Source organism: Stegastes partitus, unplaced genomic scaffold (genome assembly GCF_000690725.1).
Source record: "Stegastes partitus isolate 25-593 unplaced genomic scaffold, Stegastes_partitus-1.0.2 Scaffold933, whole genome shotgun sequence".
Lineage (NCBI taxonomy): Eukaryota > Metazoa > Chordata > Actinopteri > Pomacentridae > Stegastes > Stegastes partitus.
This window is the reverse complement of record NW_007578664.1, coordinates 14,040-30,074: the sequence shown is the minus strand read 5'-3', so window position 1 is coordinate 30,074 and position 16,035 is coordinate 14,040. Positions and strand designations below refer to the sequence as shown.

At 40.2% G+C, this 16,035-nt stretch overlaps 1 protein-coding gene across 1 annotated transcript in view; it reads left to right on the top strand.

Annotated features, from left to right (window-relative positions):
* The window catches only part of LOC103366354 (coiled-coil domain-containing protein 102A-like), a gene marked incomplete at its 3' end in the record, with an annotated part of 50,937 nt that overhangs the window by 21,546 nt on the left and 13,356 nt on the right, over positions 1 to 16,035 (top strand). The window contains exons 2-3 of the mRNA XM_008294053.1: positions 9,108 to 9,566; positions 10,455 to 10,859. Of these exons, the coding sequence (XP_008292275.1) occupies positions 9,204 to 9,566; positions 10,455 to 10,859 (768 nt within the window). The remainder of the gene's footprint in view (positions 1 to 9,107; positions 9,567 to 10,454; positions 10,860 to 16,035) is intronic.

The window sequence follows — 16,035 nt, the reverse complement described above, 5'->3', positions numbered from 1 at the left end:
TTCCAGTTCTCCATAAACAGGTGGAATAAATCCACTGCACCACGACAGGCTTTGAATTCCTCCTTGCTATAAATGAGACAAAGCGTTGCTCAGGGCTTCCTCAGGAAACACAGCCTTGTATTCCTCAAAGTTGTCTCGTTGCAGCCGGGTGGCACTGACAAGATGGTCAGTGAAGGATAAGCACTCCTTGGTGTGCCCCAGTATGGTATCACAGACCTAAAGGGAATTAAAAAATACAGATGACACAATGCCTGTATCACCAACAATACCTAAAGGAGTAGCTAACATGTATGTTTTACCAATTTTCAATTTTGTGATTTTTCATACAGTTAATTTCATTTGAATCACAACTGTGTTGTTTATCTGTTTATCTTCTATTATTCTATTATCTATTAGTAAAATGACACTAATTTTACTATCATCAAGGACTGCAACTAACGATTGTTTTAGTCGTCGACTAATCTGTCCATTATTTTTTTGATTAGTCGATTAGTCACGATTATTTCTGTCACGCCCACCATCTGTGCTTCCTGTTGACGCAGCTCTTTTTTACAGGCTTCAGTGCAAGCTTTACCCCACTCTCTAAATTTGCATCCCATGAATGTCACCCTGATTTCCAGTCAGTCACAACACAACATAAAGTCCTTAAGTAAAATAAAAGAATGACTCCTGAACCAGTTGAATATGAAATTTAAGCTGAACAGCTTTCTCTTGTTTATTCTAACACATTCAAAGTCTGCTGTATTGTCATATCCAAACAATACAGAATTTGGCTCAAAAAGAAAGCAAAATAAATAAAATAATTTCATTGTACAAAATAAAGTGCAGAGGGGTGCACACGCCTCTCTGCAGGACAAAGTCATCGACTCGTCTTTGCTTTGAATTTTTAAAATGGCAAAATCAAACAGAAAATGGGGCTAAATTAGTTCTCACAAAATGTAGGCTGCCACACCACAGCACGTACATCCTCAATGAATTAATCCATTTAACGGTTTCAATGTTACAAATGAATGATGTTATTTATTCATGCTATGTATTTATTTTTTCTTACCAAACAGTATATAGGCCTAGTCTGATGCTTCAACCCACAGAGCTAAAAACCTAGGCTAGGTAGGCAAAGTTAAGGAAAAATCAGATACCTTGGGCTTAACTGCAACCATTTTTAAGCCGACTGACATTTTACATTTTAATGATGCTAGTGTGTGCTGCTGTTGTCTTAATAAATGATTAGGTTTACTAAAGCGGTAGGCTTCTTGTTTTGTGTGTCTTTGTGGTTTTGAAAAAGGGTTACAGGTAATGTTAGCACTGTCAGGGAAGCTGTACACTTCTATAATTCGGTGTTCTATTGCACTTTACACGTTAATTTTCATGAAATGGCTTCGAAATGATTGATGTCATCCTGACATATGTAGCCTGTTGATAACCCAGGTGATAAAACCCTGTTTAATATCAGGATCCTTCCACGCACGTCAGTCCCAAGCTGTCCTTGCGTGCTTACATAGGTTGCCTCTGCATCACTATGTCATCGCGTCACGTGACTGAGCGCAGCCAATCAGGTTGGCAATAAAACCTGTAGTGGCTTGTTACCAGCAACTGCAAGCGGGTCATGCATGGGGAGTCATTGCTGCAGGCACGGTTATGGTTTGCGTCAGTTATTGTATTGTATAAACTCCTAAAACTGATTGCAACAAATTTCAAACTATAGGAGCTGAAAGCCGGAGCCACCGAGCGTCATACGGAGCTGTGTGTTTTGATTATACATTTGAGTTGCGCTAACATTAGTTCAGCCTCTATGCATTTCTATGATTTACATGGAGTACTTAGCATTGTCTTTCATGTCTTTCTCTGAATATAACTAATTTAATGCAGCATAATTAATGTGTACAATTTGTTTACTTGTGTATTGATCGATTATGCTGTTGGATGTGATGTAAGCCACTTTTTAGGCAAAATTTTGATGGTTTGTTGGCTATGCAGCTCAATGCACTTTATGCAGTCCATTTAAGCAGAGTGGCTGCTATGCACTTTATCAATGGATGTTTCTATTTTTGATAGTGAAATCATTTTGATTATGAACGTATGAATGTATAATATGTGAATTTGATACTGCTACTTAATAAAGCAGTCCGTGTTATTTAGTACTGATATTTTGGATGTATTTTGTGTATGAATTTTCCTGTGCGCACTAGAAACTTGACTGGTCCTGTTCTTTGTACAGGCCAGGTGATGGTGAGCTAGAGAGCCTATGAATTCTGGGCTACCAGCCTGAAGACTTGCCTAGGGATCAAACTGAACTGAACTTCCTCCGCTCTGGTCGGGCTGGTAGGAAGCTCCTTTTTGCAGCTGCGTCTCTTCTAAATTTATCTTCTTGTGACTTTTTTAGTACGGGCAAAAGTTGTACTCTTTGCGTTTTGAAACACATTGAATACGCATAGATTTATTTAGATATTGCACTATAAATGATTGTATATTGAGCTCTATGTAATGTTTGTTTGTTGTCTTTCATCACAATATATATATATATATATTGTGGTATTGTGGTATATGGTGCCACTTGAACCTAAACTTCTGGTGTACAGTCTCTTACTCTCCTCTCCTAGAGCTGAACTTGGCTCTTCTGATTCAAGCCTAAAATGTTACTGTGCTAAATAGTAGCCATGCACAGGCTACATTAGACTCCAGGGGGATTACTTCGAAGGGGAAAAGAGAATACTGGCATTTCCCCATTGTTGCCACCCATTCAGTCCACACTAGTAGCCAGCTGCAGCTTTCATCCTTATAGTATACTCTCAAAAACATGAGGAAAACTTGCTGCTTGAATGGTCTTTTTTAATGAGGAATTATTAAAACAAAAACAGGACAGTGGTCCGTAATGTGCAAATGTTTTTCCATTTCAATAATTTTCCAAACCTGGAAAAACTTTACATCAAATTCCATTTCAGTCCATACTAGAAAGGAACCTAAAGAAAGCAATACTGGAAAAATACACCAGGCAGATTCTACAAAAAAAATACAAATTAGTAAAAAATAGTAAAACCATGAAGGAGTACATTCTAAACTGCGGTATACTGATGACAACAAAGTCCAGAAGACGTGTCGACAAAATTCTTGTACGAATGCAAACACAGTCTGAGGTATGAACCAGGCTGAGGCAGGAATCTAAGGATGTACCTCAAAGTGCAATATTCAAAGTGAAAAACATTTACAACATTTGTCTTTTCATTATGTCACTTTTCAATTTTTTGTGAATGTTTTTTTTCCTGATTTGTTTGCCCAAAGAAAAAGAAAAGTTAATTAATCAAGTTAATTAAGTTTATGGAAGCTGGGGTTTCCACTTTCCTCAAAGGCTGCAGGTCTCTGAGAATATACTGCAAAATCAGGTTGTTCAGCTGCAGCTGGGAGAGGAAGACAACAGAGCCACTCATGTACGCCAAATTAAGCGATTTGGGTGGTAAAGGATCTGTTTTGGTTCGTCGTTGCTGTGTCTTTTGATTTTTTTCGTCACTCGCACAAATCTTGAAAGGCTAGCCAGATGCTTTAGTTCAATGTGCCGTTTTAGGTTTGCTGTTGACGTTGTTGATGTATGGAGTTGCTTCTTGAAACCCGGCGGGCAAAGTTTACACAAAAAGGTAAAGTAAGCATACAAAGATGCCCTATTAATTGTAGAGGCAGTGTCTGAGGTGGTGCTGCTGCCTTCATTTGTTTTTGCCTCAGTGCTTTGCGTGTTGATGACACATGAGGCGGCGCAAATCTGTGGTAGCTGCTGTTGCCAGATTGGGTTTTTATCCCCCTACATATTAAAGCCCGTTTACGGTGTGTTTTCCGCAAGATTTTCACCTGGAAGGCTCGATGGAAATCTGGCACTCTCTTGAACAAAGTCAAACTATGAGTGAGCACCATTCACAATCACCAGAATGAATGCGCTCACAATGTTCATCAGGCAGAAATGCAGTACGTTCAGTTCACGTTCACGCAAGATATGAATGAATTCATGAACGATCGTTCACTGAACTCAACACTGCTGCCTAATCCTCTCTACGGTCGCGGGAGGCTGGAGCCTATCCCACCCGACTCAGGACAAAGGCAGGCGACACCCTGGACAGGTCACCAGTCCATCACAGGGCTACACTTAGAGACAGACAACCAAGCACACTCACATTTACACCTACCGACAATTTAGAATCACCAGTATGTTTTTGGACTTGTGGGAGGAAGCCAGAGAACTCGTTAAGAACCACGCTGGGAGACATGGGAGGGAGACCATGCAAACTCCACGCAGAAATATCCCGGGCTTCGTAGACGGGACGCAAACCGGGGATCTTCCAGCTGCGAGGCAACGGTGCTAACCACTAAGTCACCGGCAGCCCTGGAACTGAAATATGACGGACAAAAAGAAGATCAGGATTGTCACATCTTCAGTTCAGTGTTGGTTGTTGCTACAGCATACCACACACAGCTAGTGAATTTTTGTAGCAGGATGGTGAAAAGATTGTGTTCCAGTGCAAGTTATTACAGGCTACCTGTAAATGACACTGTTATACACATTCCTACGTGGATGTAAATGGATCTGTCTGTGCTCATTCCTGTCAATTATACACACAACTGTGTAAGCACACTCTCCCTGTGCTCTCCTCCCTTCATCTGCCACTGCCTTGACTGAGGAGTTAACTGTAGATCAGGTGTGTCAGGTGCATGTGCATGCGTGTGTGTGTGTGTGAGACACTGTTTTGGCGCTATATAAACCCTTACAGCACATAATTGACATAATTGATTATATGGTTAGTTATTTAAAATAGAATTTCAGTTTAGTGCCTCTTTAGCATTTAGAAACCATGTCCGTGACTTCCCTCCTGAAGGAAATCACCATGTTTACCATTGATAACTACCGTCTTTTTTCAGTGCACACCAAACACATTATTTTTCCCCAAATCTCTTATCAAAGCTATCGGATCTTTAGGGTTGGGGATCGGGTTTTATCTTCTTTTTACGTCTTCATAGTTGTTAGTTTGCATTACTCCTGTGCTTATGCCATTTTCACTATAACATGACATTTGTACTTTAGCCACAGAAGACCTTGGCTGCAGCTGAATTTCTCACTTTAGAACTCTGACTTCCTAAAAACAAATGCCACCCATTGGATTTGCTCTACATGGTTGATACTGATGACCTTAGTTAAACTCTTAAACAGACATAATAGACCAAATGCTGCAGGGATTTGATAAAAATTGAAATTATGCTGAGATGTTGTGATACCATGTGATGGGTATCTTCTAAGTTAACCCCACTTGAGAAAAAGCTCTGCAGGGGAACTATAAATATGATTGCTGGAGACAATGGGTGTTAAAAAACAGAAGCTGCTCTTTTGACCATTAACATAAGGGTTGTGGCCAGAGGCTACATTCACACTTAATGTTTCAGTTGTAAATGTAACAAAAACAATCTCTCCATCCAGACAGGCATTTCAGCACAGTTACAGAAATAACACATGTAAAAGCAAATGACCATAACCATTTGTGCACAATAGCCAAGCATGCATCAGTGAAAACAGGAAGCAGGGGACTGGCTGCTTTGTTGTACAAATTAGTTGCTCTGGGCACTGACCAGACAAACCGTGGCTTGCCAGTCTGGCCCAATTTCAGACAGCATCATGGACAAATAAAGTCATGTTATTTTGATATGTGAGTCATATGATTTTGACAGCAGTAAAAGCACTAAAATCTAGGTCCTCACTTTAACATGGGTGTTAAGAAGCCTGTAATTTATAAATCCACAAGGCTCCCGAAATAGTCTAGCCATAGGGTGGTTGACATTCCTTATGTAAACAGCACATTTGTATTCTGCTAACCTTTCCTGCTGTCGTTTTGTTCTGCTGGGGCATTCAGGCCCATGGGTGAAAACAAAATGTTGTGATTTTTGAATGTAAAATCCATAAATGTCTTGGTGTCCATTATATTTGTGCAGTGGTTGCAGCGGTTACACTGATGAAAGGTCCTTGGGTTTTAAACCCAACCACGTTTGTTGGGTGTTTGATTGGAGATGTCTGTGTTCTAATTTATCTTGTAGAGAAGGTCATCTCCTGAAACTGATTAATGGTGGTTTGGGGAAAATCTGACTTGTATACCTCCACTCCTAGTCACAGTTTCATTCTGACATTGAAAGACACAAACTGACAAAGAGAAACAACGTAAGGTTTAATTTCTGCCAAACAAATCTGCTCCTGCCAAGGATTTTTAAACTGTTACTCTTTGGAAGGCAACTTGTATCATTTTCTATTTCAGTTTCTCCACATGAAGCATCATTTGATTTAAACCAATGTTGACATGATGTGTTTTTCTCCTGATTTAAGAGGAAGTTTTCTTAAGGCGTCCTTTTGATGTTACTTTTAGAGTAATTTCTGCTTTGCCATCCATATCACTGCTGTCTTGGCCTTGATTGGGTTAAAGGATAAATGAATCAGTTTTTCACTTTCCTTTTTTTCTTTTCTTTCTTTCTTTTTTTTTTTTTTAATTCATTTTTCTTTCTTCTGCCTGCTTTGACCCAGATTTGGGATTTTTCTTGTGTGTGTGCGCATGCGTGTTGCTGTCCTGGTGTTTGACTGGGAGATAAACTAGGGGATGAGATTTGGAACTGAAATAGTTGGATTAGTCGCATTATGGGATTTTGGCTTTTCAAATGGATTTTGTTTGAAATGGAGCTTTCGTGGAATAAAGATACACAACACAGATCAGCTTTCCTGCCTCCTTGCTGTTTGTTTATTTTGTGGTTCAAATAGAAATATTTGATTTAACTTTTGCCAGTGTGCTGGCAACTGTAACTGTTTTTGTTTTTTCTCTGTTTTACTTGTATTTGGACATAATGTAATGAATAGTGCACTATCAGCAGTGATGGCTAAGACCAAATTTAGGCTTTCAAAGAGTGAGCAAGGTGCTGAGCAAAATGCTTTACAGTTGAAAAATCAACTTGCAGATGCTTTGTAGTGGTGCTTCTTAATTACTTCAATTACATTCTTGGTCATAAATAATGCAAATTAGGGCTGAAAGGGGGGAAGGGCACTATATTGGAAAAAAAATGGACATTGCAATATTTTTTCTACACATTGTAGTGCAAAAAAAAAACAACCAGCTTAGCACATTTTGCATGCATATAACTTACTAACTGCAACATGCAGTCTGAGGCCAAAGCACTGCAGTCTAGTCTCTTGTTCAGGGTGGCAGCCTTTATGATGTCTGTTATTATACAGACTTGACAGCTTTCATTTAGGCCCCAAACAGCCTATGCCTGTCTTGCTCCCCTGCCATGTCCTCACTTGTGTGATTACCAGGAAAAATGCCATTTTGCTCACAGCGAGTTTTCAGTCCTCTTGGACGATCAGACTCGTGTAGGGCTCTGTTATTCAGCTGGACTACCAGTTTTTTGTAGCGTAATATTCCACTTGTGACAGCTCTGTTTCAACTTGAGCCTTGCATCTTTCCAAACAGTTTTAGGATGGAAAATAGAGAAAAATAGGTGTGTAATGATTTTACTTATCATTTATCCAGCACATTTATCATGCTTTTTAAAACTATCTGCCAAATTCACTCTGAATTTTGGAAAATTTCTCCGATGATGAAACAGTAACTGATTTTTTTTTTTTTTTTTTCATTGAATGGCATTCAGATCTGGCTTTGCACTCGTTATACAGAGCATTATGATGCATATTTAATGTAAAAACAATTAGTTGTGTTGACTCGTGTACTAACAATGATTGTGAGACGCTGCCAGCAGAGCTGTCATGACCGCCCAGCCTCAGCACCAGCCCTTGCCTGTCTCCCTCTCTTCTCCCTCCTCTCTGCCTCTCTCTCTCCTCCTCGCTCACCCTCTGTCACTCCAGCCCTGCTCAGCCTGCCTGATTGCAGGTATTGGAGACAGCTGTGGGGATCTTCTTGGGGACAAGGTTGACAGAGTGCTGAGGTTCAACAAAACAGTAAAGGCATGGGCACAAAACCTAAACAATGAGACATAAAATTGCAAAGTAGAGCTGAGAGGAACTGCAGAATTAGTGATAATTCTCTGTGGGTTTGGCTTTATGGGGGAACATTTTCAGATTACACATCTAATCCACAGGTAATATAGCAACTTTAAACTGCTGATAAACTACTACAAATAAAAAAATGTGATTTATTAGGTAGAATAGAAAGTCAGTATGTGACTGCATGTCACATTTTGTAAAGCTAGCTACAGTGGCAGATACGCTCCACCGTTACATCCGTGTTTACTTTTTATTTTATTTATTTTATTTGACCTTTATTTCACCAGGTTGGTGAACAGTAATAGAAGAGGAGAGTGCATTGCTTGGCTTGTTGGACTGAAAGTTCTTTTTTCTTCTTTTTTTTCAACTTCCAGACTGCAGCTGGATAACAGCATGGTTATGTGCAAATCATGCAACAGAGAGTTTCAAGACAAAAAGTCTCAAAATGTTGGAATATAATCGCTAGAATTACACTTTGAGTTTGCACTAATCTGTGATTGTAGTAGACAGACAAAAAAATGCAGATACATATTGAAAAATAAACATTTTTGTTGTTTAAGTTCACATATATGTCTACTTTTTTATTCAACTTTATTCAACTCAAATTTGTTTAAATTGAAAAACTTTGCTTATTGTGTCAAATAATGCTATTTGACAAAAATGCAATTAATCAAGATTAATTACTAAGCTTCTAATTAATTCGATTGCTCTTTTACACGTATATATACTAACGGAGAAACAGTGTCATCGTTTTCCCACAGGTGTCTTGTCCTCAGTCATTAATCTGTGCTCCTTACAGACTGGTGTTCTGAGCATGCTTATGGAAATAAACAGTTTCATGTGAATTTAACAGACACTAGTATCCAAACATAGGATTCTTGCCAGTCATGTTCAAATTTAGCCAGTACCAACTATCCATCCAGTAATTTCTCTGGACTGTTTCTGTATTTTAAAGCTATTTTCTTTATTTTTTGCTGATCAATCTTAAATAGTTTTCTTCTCAGACAGGTCTGATTTTCAAGACACATTCCAATAATAGATGTACATGCATTTGTTGTTTCCTTTATACTTTATCTTGTTGCTGTCTTTCTGTTTCCAGGCTGATCAGTGACTGAAGAGGACGATGCTCTCTTGAGTCTGCTCACAACCCTCCACCCCTTCATTCTCTGTTCTTGTTTACACAATCGTCTCGACCATGAATCATACTCCCAGCCCCCACCTGTCCGAAGGCGCTAAGTCAGCTGGAGGTGGCCTGCTATGCAGCCTGGGTCTGGGATCTGATCGGGGGATCCGTTCCCCAGACAGCCTTACCCACACTCCCAGCCCAACCGGAGGAACACCCAGCTCCAGCCCCCCGCTGCTGCTGTCGCCCGGGCTGGGAGGCCTCGGGCTGGGCTCTCTGGGGGCCATGAGTGAGGGAGCTGGAGGCGATTGGGAGAGCAGGGAGGAGCTGAGGCTCAGAGAGCTGGAGGAGGCTCGGGCCAGAGCAGCTCAGATGGAGAAGACCATGAGGTGGTGGTCAGACTGCACAGCTAACTGGAGAGAGAAGTGGAGCAAGGTGGGCAGCAGCTGTTCACTGAATCCAGAAAACATGCTGGGAAACAAAGAATTACTCTAACACTGACTCAATTCTCTTTCTCAAAATGTCCACAAAATGTGCATAAAATTCCTGAAAACATCTAGCAGTGGCAGAGTTTATATTGATATTCTGAATGACTTAGTTTGGTTTATTGGACTGTTTTTGTGTCCCCCACCATGAATTTCAAACCAATGCATTTCAATTGTACTTATCTTTCATGTCTGGGCCACGTTTTTTTTCCAATTAGACAGTGCATATACTGTGATGTTTTTGTTGTTCTTTTCTTCCGACAGTCAGGCATTAACCAATTTTACTGTTATGGCCCGGCCACACTAATAACTATAGAGATCACTATAAAGATGTAAGCGTGATCTCAGAGCGATCTCAGAACAGCTTCTCTCTGCCTGGATATTTTCTGCCTTTTCTATTTGAATGGCTACGGAGCTTGTACGCAGCTGGAACACATGGTAGCTGCTCAGCGCCGGTGTTTACAGAATGTTAACGTTCATCAGTATGAGCACACACATCTTTATAGAGATCTCTATAGTTATTAGTGTGGCCGGGCCATAACAATAAAACTGGTTAATGCCTGACTGTCGGAAGAAAAGAACGACAAAAACATCACAGCATGTGTGCTGTCTGATAGGGAAAAAAACATGGCCCATACATGAAAGATAATTCCATTTGAAATGTATCGGTTTGAAATTTGTGGTGGGGGACACAAAAAGTTGGGCAATAGATTAAGTTTCGTGACTGATTCACTAATTGCCATGAAACTGGGTTGAGTCATGACTTGAACATTTACATCTTCACTCGGCTTATGGCTGATAAGTTGTCTTGTATCAGTCAGTATTGTTTGTTTCGCAGGTCCGTGCTGAGCGTAACCGAGCTCGTGATGAGGTCCGTCAGCTGAGGCAGCGACTGGACACACTCACCAAGGAGCTAACCAGTGTTCGGCGAGAGCGGCAGGAACTTGCCTCAGAGAACGAGATGCTTCGGCAAGAGACACTACGTCTCCACAGTGACCACACGGCTCTTCCTCCATCCGCCACTTCTTCTTCTTCCTCCCCTGCACACCCTCGGGGTGCTTCCTCCTCCTCCTCTCCCTCCATCCCTCCCTCCTCTCCTGCTTCCTCCTCCTCCTCTCAGGTCCACACAGGTGGCAAGTTGGATATGGTGGGGGAGGGACCACCAGGATCTCCAGAACCAGAACCAGAACCAGAACCAGTGAGGGACGTGGACTTGGACGGACAAAAGATGGGTCAACAAAAGGTGCATTTAAATAATTCCATAACTTTTTTCATTTCATCAGCTGAATTCTTTGAGATGTAATGTTGGTTACACAGATCAGATGACAAAACATCCATAGATCCATCTGTCCATAATCTCTCTCTCTATATATATATACCCTGAGCAGGTTGCCAGTCCATTGCAGGGCTACACTTAGAGACAGACAACCAAGCACACTCACATTCACACCTATGGACAATTTAGAATCAACAATTAACCTCAACATGTTTTTAGACTGTGTGAGGACGCCAGAGCAGCCACTGGGAACCCTCGCAGGCACAGATTTAATCAGTTTACCCAAGATGAACATGCAAATTCAGGCAAATGCAAGATCCCAGGCCTAGGCCAGGACACACCAGGGATCTTCTAGCTGTGAGGCGACCGTGCTAACCACTGAGCCACCATGTAGCCCACAGGAAAAGAAGATGCTTACAAATTTGATTAGATGATGGAAAATAAATTGGTTTTACTATAAATTGTGCTAAAAGTAACATCTGTCTTTTGGAGGATGGTCCGTGCTTTTATCATGGATTACCAACAAATCTTCATACTTTGGAGAGCTCTTGACTTTTCCTCTAGTGCCAAAATTGGGTTGATATTTGGGATTTTAAGTGAAATGTCTTAACAACTATCCATCCATCCATCCATTATCTATACACCGCTTAATCCTCACTAGAGTCGTGGGGGGGCTGGAGTCTATCCCAGCCGACTTAGGGTGAAGGCAGGAGACACCCTGGACAGGTCGCCAGTCTATCGCAGGGCTACTCTTAACAACTATGGAATTTCAAATAAATTTGGTACGTACGTGAAAGTTCTCTTCAGCATGTATTTAGGGTTCTTAAGTAAATGCTAGCCACCATGCTAAACCACGGTGGTGAACATGCTAAACATCAGAGAGCTAACAAGGTTGTCTTCATTGAAAGATTAATTAATAACAAAAAAGTTGGTGCTGTGGATTCCATGAATATCAGATCTAACTGCCCTTTTAGTTGCCCTGTTATTTGCATGTGTAATATGGTCATTTTTATTTGCATGGTGTTGTGCGCCACATTAGTGAACAGTTGAGCAAAAGTACTCACTTTTGCAATTGTAATCGGGATTGCATTGTGCACAATGAGAACAGCCTCATGATAGATCGAGACATGTAGACATGAAAAGTGTGGTTGTCTCCCTGATATTGATGTGCTGCCTGAGGTCCTCTGCTGCTATGACCTGAGCCTCAGTGTATGTAGGTCACACTGGCCACTATCTCCCCACCAAGATTATAAAATACAGCCCCGTTAGTTTGCTGCAAGAAGTGTGTGTGTGTCATAGGAGGTGTCCTATTTAGGGAAACACCATCAGTTCTGGGTACCCACTACCCAGGCATGCACACACTCATCATGCGTGTTTATCCCCAGGGGCTCAGTGATCTTGCAGATACTGCAGTACTTCTTCTCTATCAACCTGTTCTGTGCAGACTATACTAAATCTATAGCTAACACCTGACCATGCCTCCCTCTGCCTCTGCTTGCCCATACTGGCACACAAGACACTCATTAGGAATTCAAACTTGTGTGGAATTTTAGCATTAATTACTATCGCAAGTCAAGTGTCATACTCTCAGTCACTCTAAAGTGCTCCGTGGAGGCCATTTTGGATGGAAAAAATAGAGCCAAAGTGAAGCTAAAACATGTGGAACTCAAATCACTGAAATTGTACTCAACATGACCCTTGTCTTCAGCATGCCATGTGATGCACATGGACAGGGCCATTGTCACTATGTACAGTACTACAATGTTTGCATTTGTTTGTAGCCCAACGTCACAGATGTTTCTAATGGACTGCTTCCTCTTGGTGAGGTGCTGCTCCAAGTGAAGGATCTCAGAAGTTCGGAGTTAGTGAAGTATCTAAGGAGCTTGTGAACGAGTGACTGGAAATTTGAGTGTGAGATTGGTGCAATGTCAGCAGTGGTATGGGCTTTGCACCGGGCCGCTGTGGTGAAGGGGGGTTGAGCCACAAGGCCAAACTCTGCATTCAAAAGCTTGAGCAATCAATGTTTGTTCTCACCCTTGCCTGTGGTTATGGACTCTGGGAAGTGACCGAAACAATGACATTGCCAATACAAGCAGCCAAAAATAGATATCCTCAATTAGGTGGCTGGGCTCAGCCTTAAAAATTAGGTGAGGACTTCGGACAACCAGAGGGAGCTCAGAGTAGAATTGCTGCTCTTTCGCGTTTAAAGGAGCCAGTTAAGACGGTTGAGGGATCTGATCAGGATACCTCCTAATAGTGTTCCATTGGAAATTTTCTGGGCAGAATCAACTGGAAGAAGTCCCTGGGGTAGACCCAGAACTTGCTGGTGGCATAGCATGTAGTTGTGAGCAAAAGTTTAAATACACTTGTGAAGACCATGCATATCATATCATATTAGAATAGAATAGAATAGAATAGAATAGAATAGAATAGAATAGAATAGAATAGAATAGAATAGAATGCAAAACAATAGAATCGAAAAAACAACTAATAATTCTAATATAATATATTAGAATATATTATAATAGAATAGAATACAAAAGAAGATAATGCAATGCAATAGAATAGAATAAACAGCTAATATTTATAATAGAATAGAAAATAATAGAATAGAAAAGAAAAGAATGTGATACAATATAGTAGAAAAGAATAGAATACAAAATTAAAAAAATGAAATAAAATAAGCAACACTGAAACAAAGTAAACAACAAAATCAAAAATAAACAAAAATGAAATGAACTGAACAACCAAATGAAATAAAGTAAACAAAATCAAATGACATAAAAAACACTGAAATAAAGTAAACAATGAAGTATAATAAACAAAAATAAAGTAAATGAAGTGAAATAACATAAACAACACTGAAATCAAGTAAATTACAAAACAACATTTTAAAAAATGAAATAAAAAAATAACAATGAAATAAGCTAAACAACTGAATGAAATTAAATGAACAATAAAAAAGAATAGAATAAAATGCAATAGAATAGAAAACAATAATAAACAAAAATGAAATAAACAAGGACATGAAATAAAACAAAAAACACTGAAATCAAGCAAACAACAAAATGAAATGAAATAAACAGCACTAACATTAAATAAGCCACAAAATAAAGTAAAATAAGCAAAAATGAAATAAGATAAACAACAAAATGAAGTCAAATAAACAAAATGAAATAAAATAAACAACACTGAAATAAAAGAAACAATTACATGAAATTAAATAAACAACACTGAAATAAAGTAAAGACAAAATAAAATGAACAAAAATGAAAACATACGTGGAGGAGAGAGGAAACCCAGGTCTTCCTGTCGCAGAGATTAGGCCAGTGTTACACCAGCTGGCTACAGCTCTGTCTCACCTGCACTCTGTCAGTGCTGTACACTTGGACCTTAAACCTGAGAACTCAGTAGCCAGTCAGGGTCAAAATTACTGACTTTGGTCAGGCAGGTCTGCTGTCAGAGATCCAAGTGGGTCAGCATAGAGGAACCACCTCGTACATGGCACCAGAGATGATGCTCGCTGCCCCGTTCAATGAGACCTTTGACATGTGGTCTCTTGGGCTCATAGCGGCAGAGTTGGCCATGGGGTGCATGCTTTACCCGGCACACATAGACTACGATGTCATTAGTTACATCGTAGACACCCAAGGTCAGCCACCAGATGACATTCTGGACAGAGGGATGCGGACTCCTTGGTACTTCTATCACCAGAGAAATAATCTTCCGTTATGGAGATTTAAGTCTCCAGAGGAGTTCCACCGTGACAGTGGACTTGATCCATCAGAGAGGGGTCTGACAGGGTGTTGGCAATCTTCTTATAGCCTAGGCCATCTTATATAGAGCAACAATTCTTTTTTTTTTTTAATCCTCAGAGTTCTTTGCCATGAGGTGCCATGTTAAACTTCCAGGGACCAGTATGAGAGAGAGTGAGAGCGATAACACCAAATTTAACAGACCTGCTCCCCATTCAGCCCTGAGATCTTGTAACACTAAAGAGTCACATGACACTGAGGAGGGAAAATGGCTAATTGGGCCCAATTTGGACATTTTCATTTAGGGTATACTCACTTTTGTTGCCAGCGGTTTAGACATTAATGGCTGTGTATTGGGTTATTTTGAGGGGACAGTACAGAGCGAGAGAGAGAGAGAGAGCGAGAGAGAGATTTCAAGCGGGGCTTCTTCCTAGTTTACAAACTTTCAGCTGCAGGGCTGATTTATGAAACGTGCTGCTCATTTTATTCATGCCCCAGCCACGCTATTTTAAGCAGTCCCTGTACATGCTGCAGCAGTAGTTTTTAGCCCACCAAGGTTTATAATAACAATGGCAGATTTTCTGAAAAATCAAATGTGACTTTAATGTGTCCAGAAGGTTCTGTAGTTTAAGAGTTTTAATTACAACAAATTTATTGTCATAGGATGATGCAAATGTCCTGACCTTTTACCCTGGGTTTTGTCAATGGCTATATCAGACATCAGACTTGTCTGTTGTAGCTTGATATTTCATATGGGAGACATCAGATAATGGCATCTCATCAACCCTGTGTGGAACTGCCTCCTTCCTTTTCAGAAAAAGCGTTGTTTCATGTTCTATGTAAAGGCTGTTTGCCGCACATTAAAACATGATGTAGCCATTTATAGCATGCATTTCAATAGACTTACTGAATTATTCAGAGAATTGAATTAGCAACACACTGGGGGGTTTAAAGAGACACTGAACGCAATTGGGGATTCAGATCTTAATAATCTAATTGTTAAATGTGTGATTATATATTTAATCCATGTTTGACAGCACCTCCAGTTGGTGGGTATAACATATGAGTTATTAGATGACAGCTAAGGTCAAGCGCTCTCTATAGGTTACTCATTATGGAAGATACCAAAAAATTCAAGGGAAAAAACAAAAAGCTTAACTCTGTTTACTGGGTCTTGCATGTCCTCTGTCAAACGGAGCCTTTAAAGATCTGTGTTAGTGAAATGATAAATATAAAAACTTTGGCTTTCACCAAACCAAATACAAAGGTCTTTGTCTGGAGAATAACATATGTCAATATGAACATTCTACATGGTTCCTTTTGTGAATGAAAGGGGCTAAAGACATGGGACCAACTGTTATGGAGAGTGAATATGAGTGAGAGAGTGA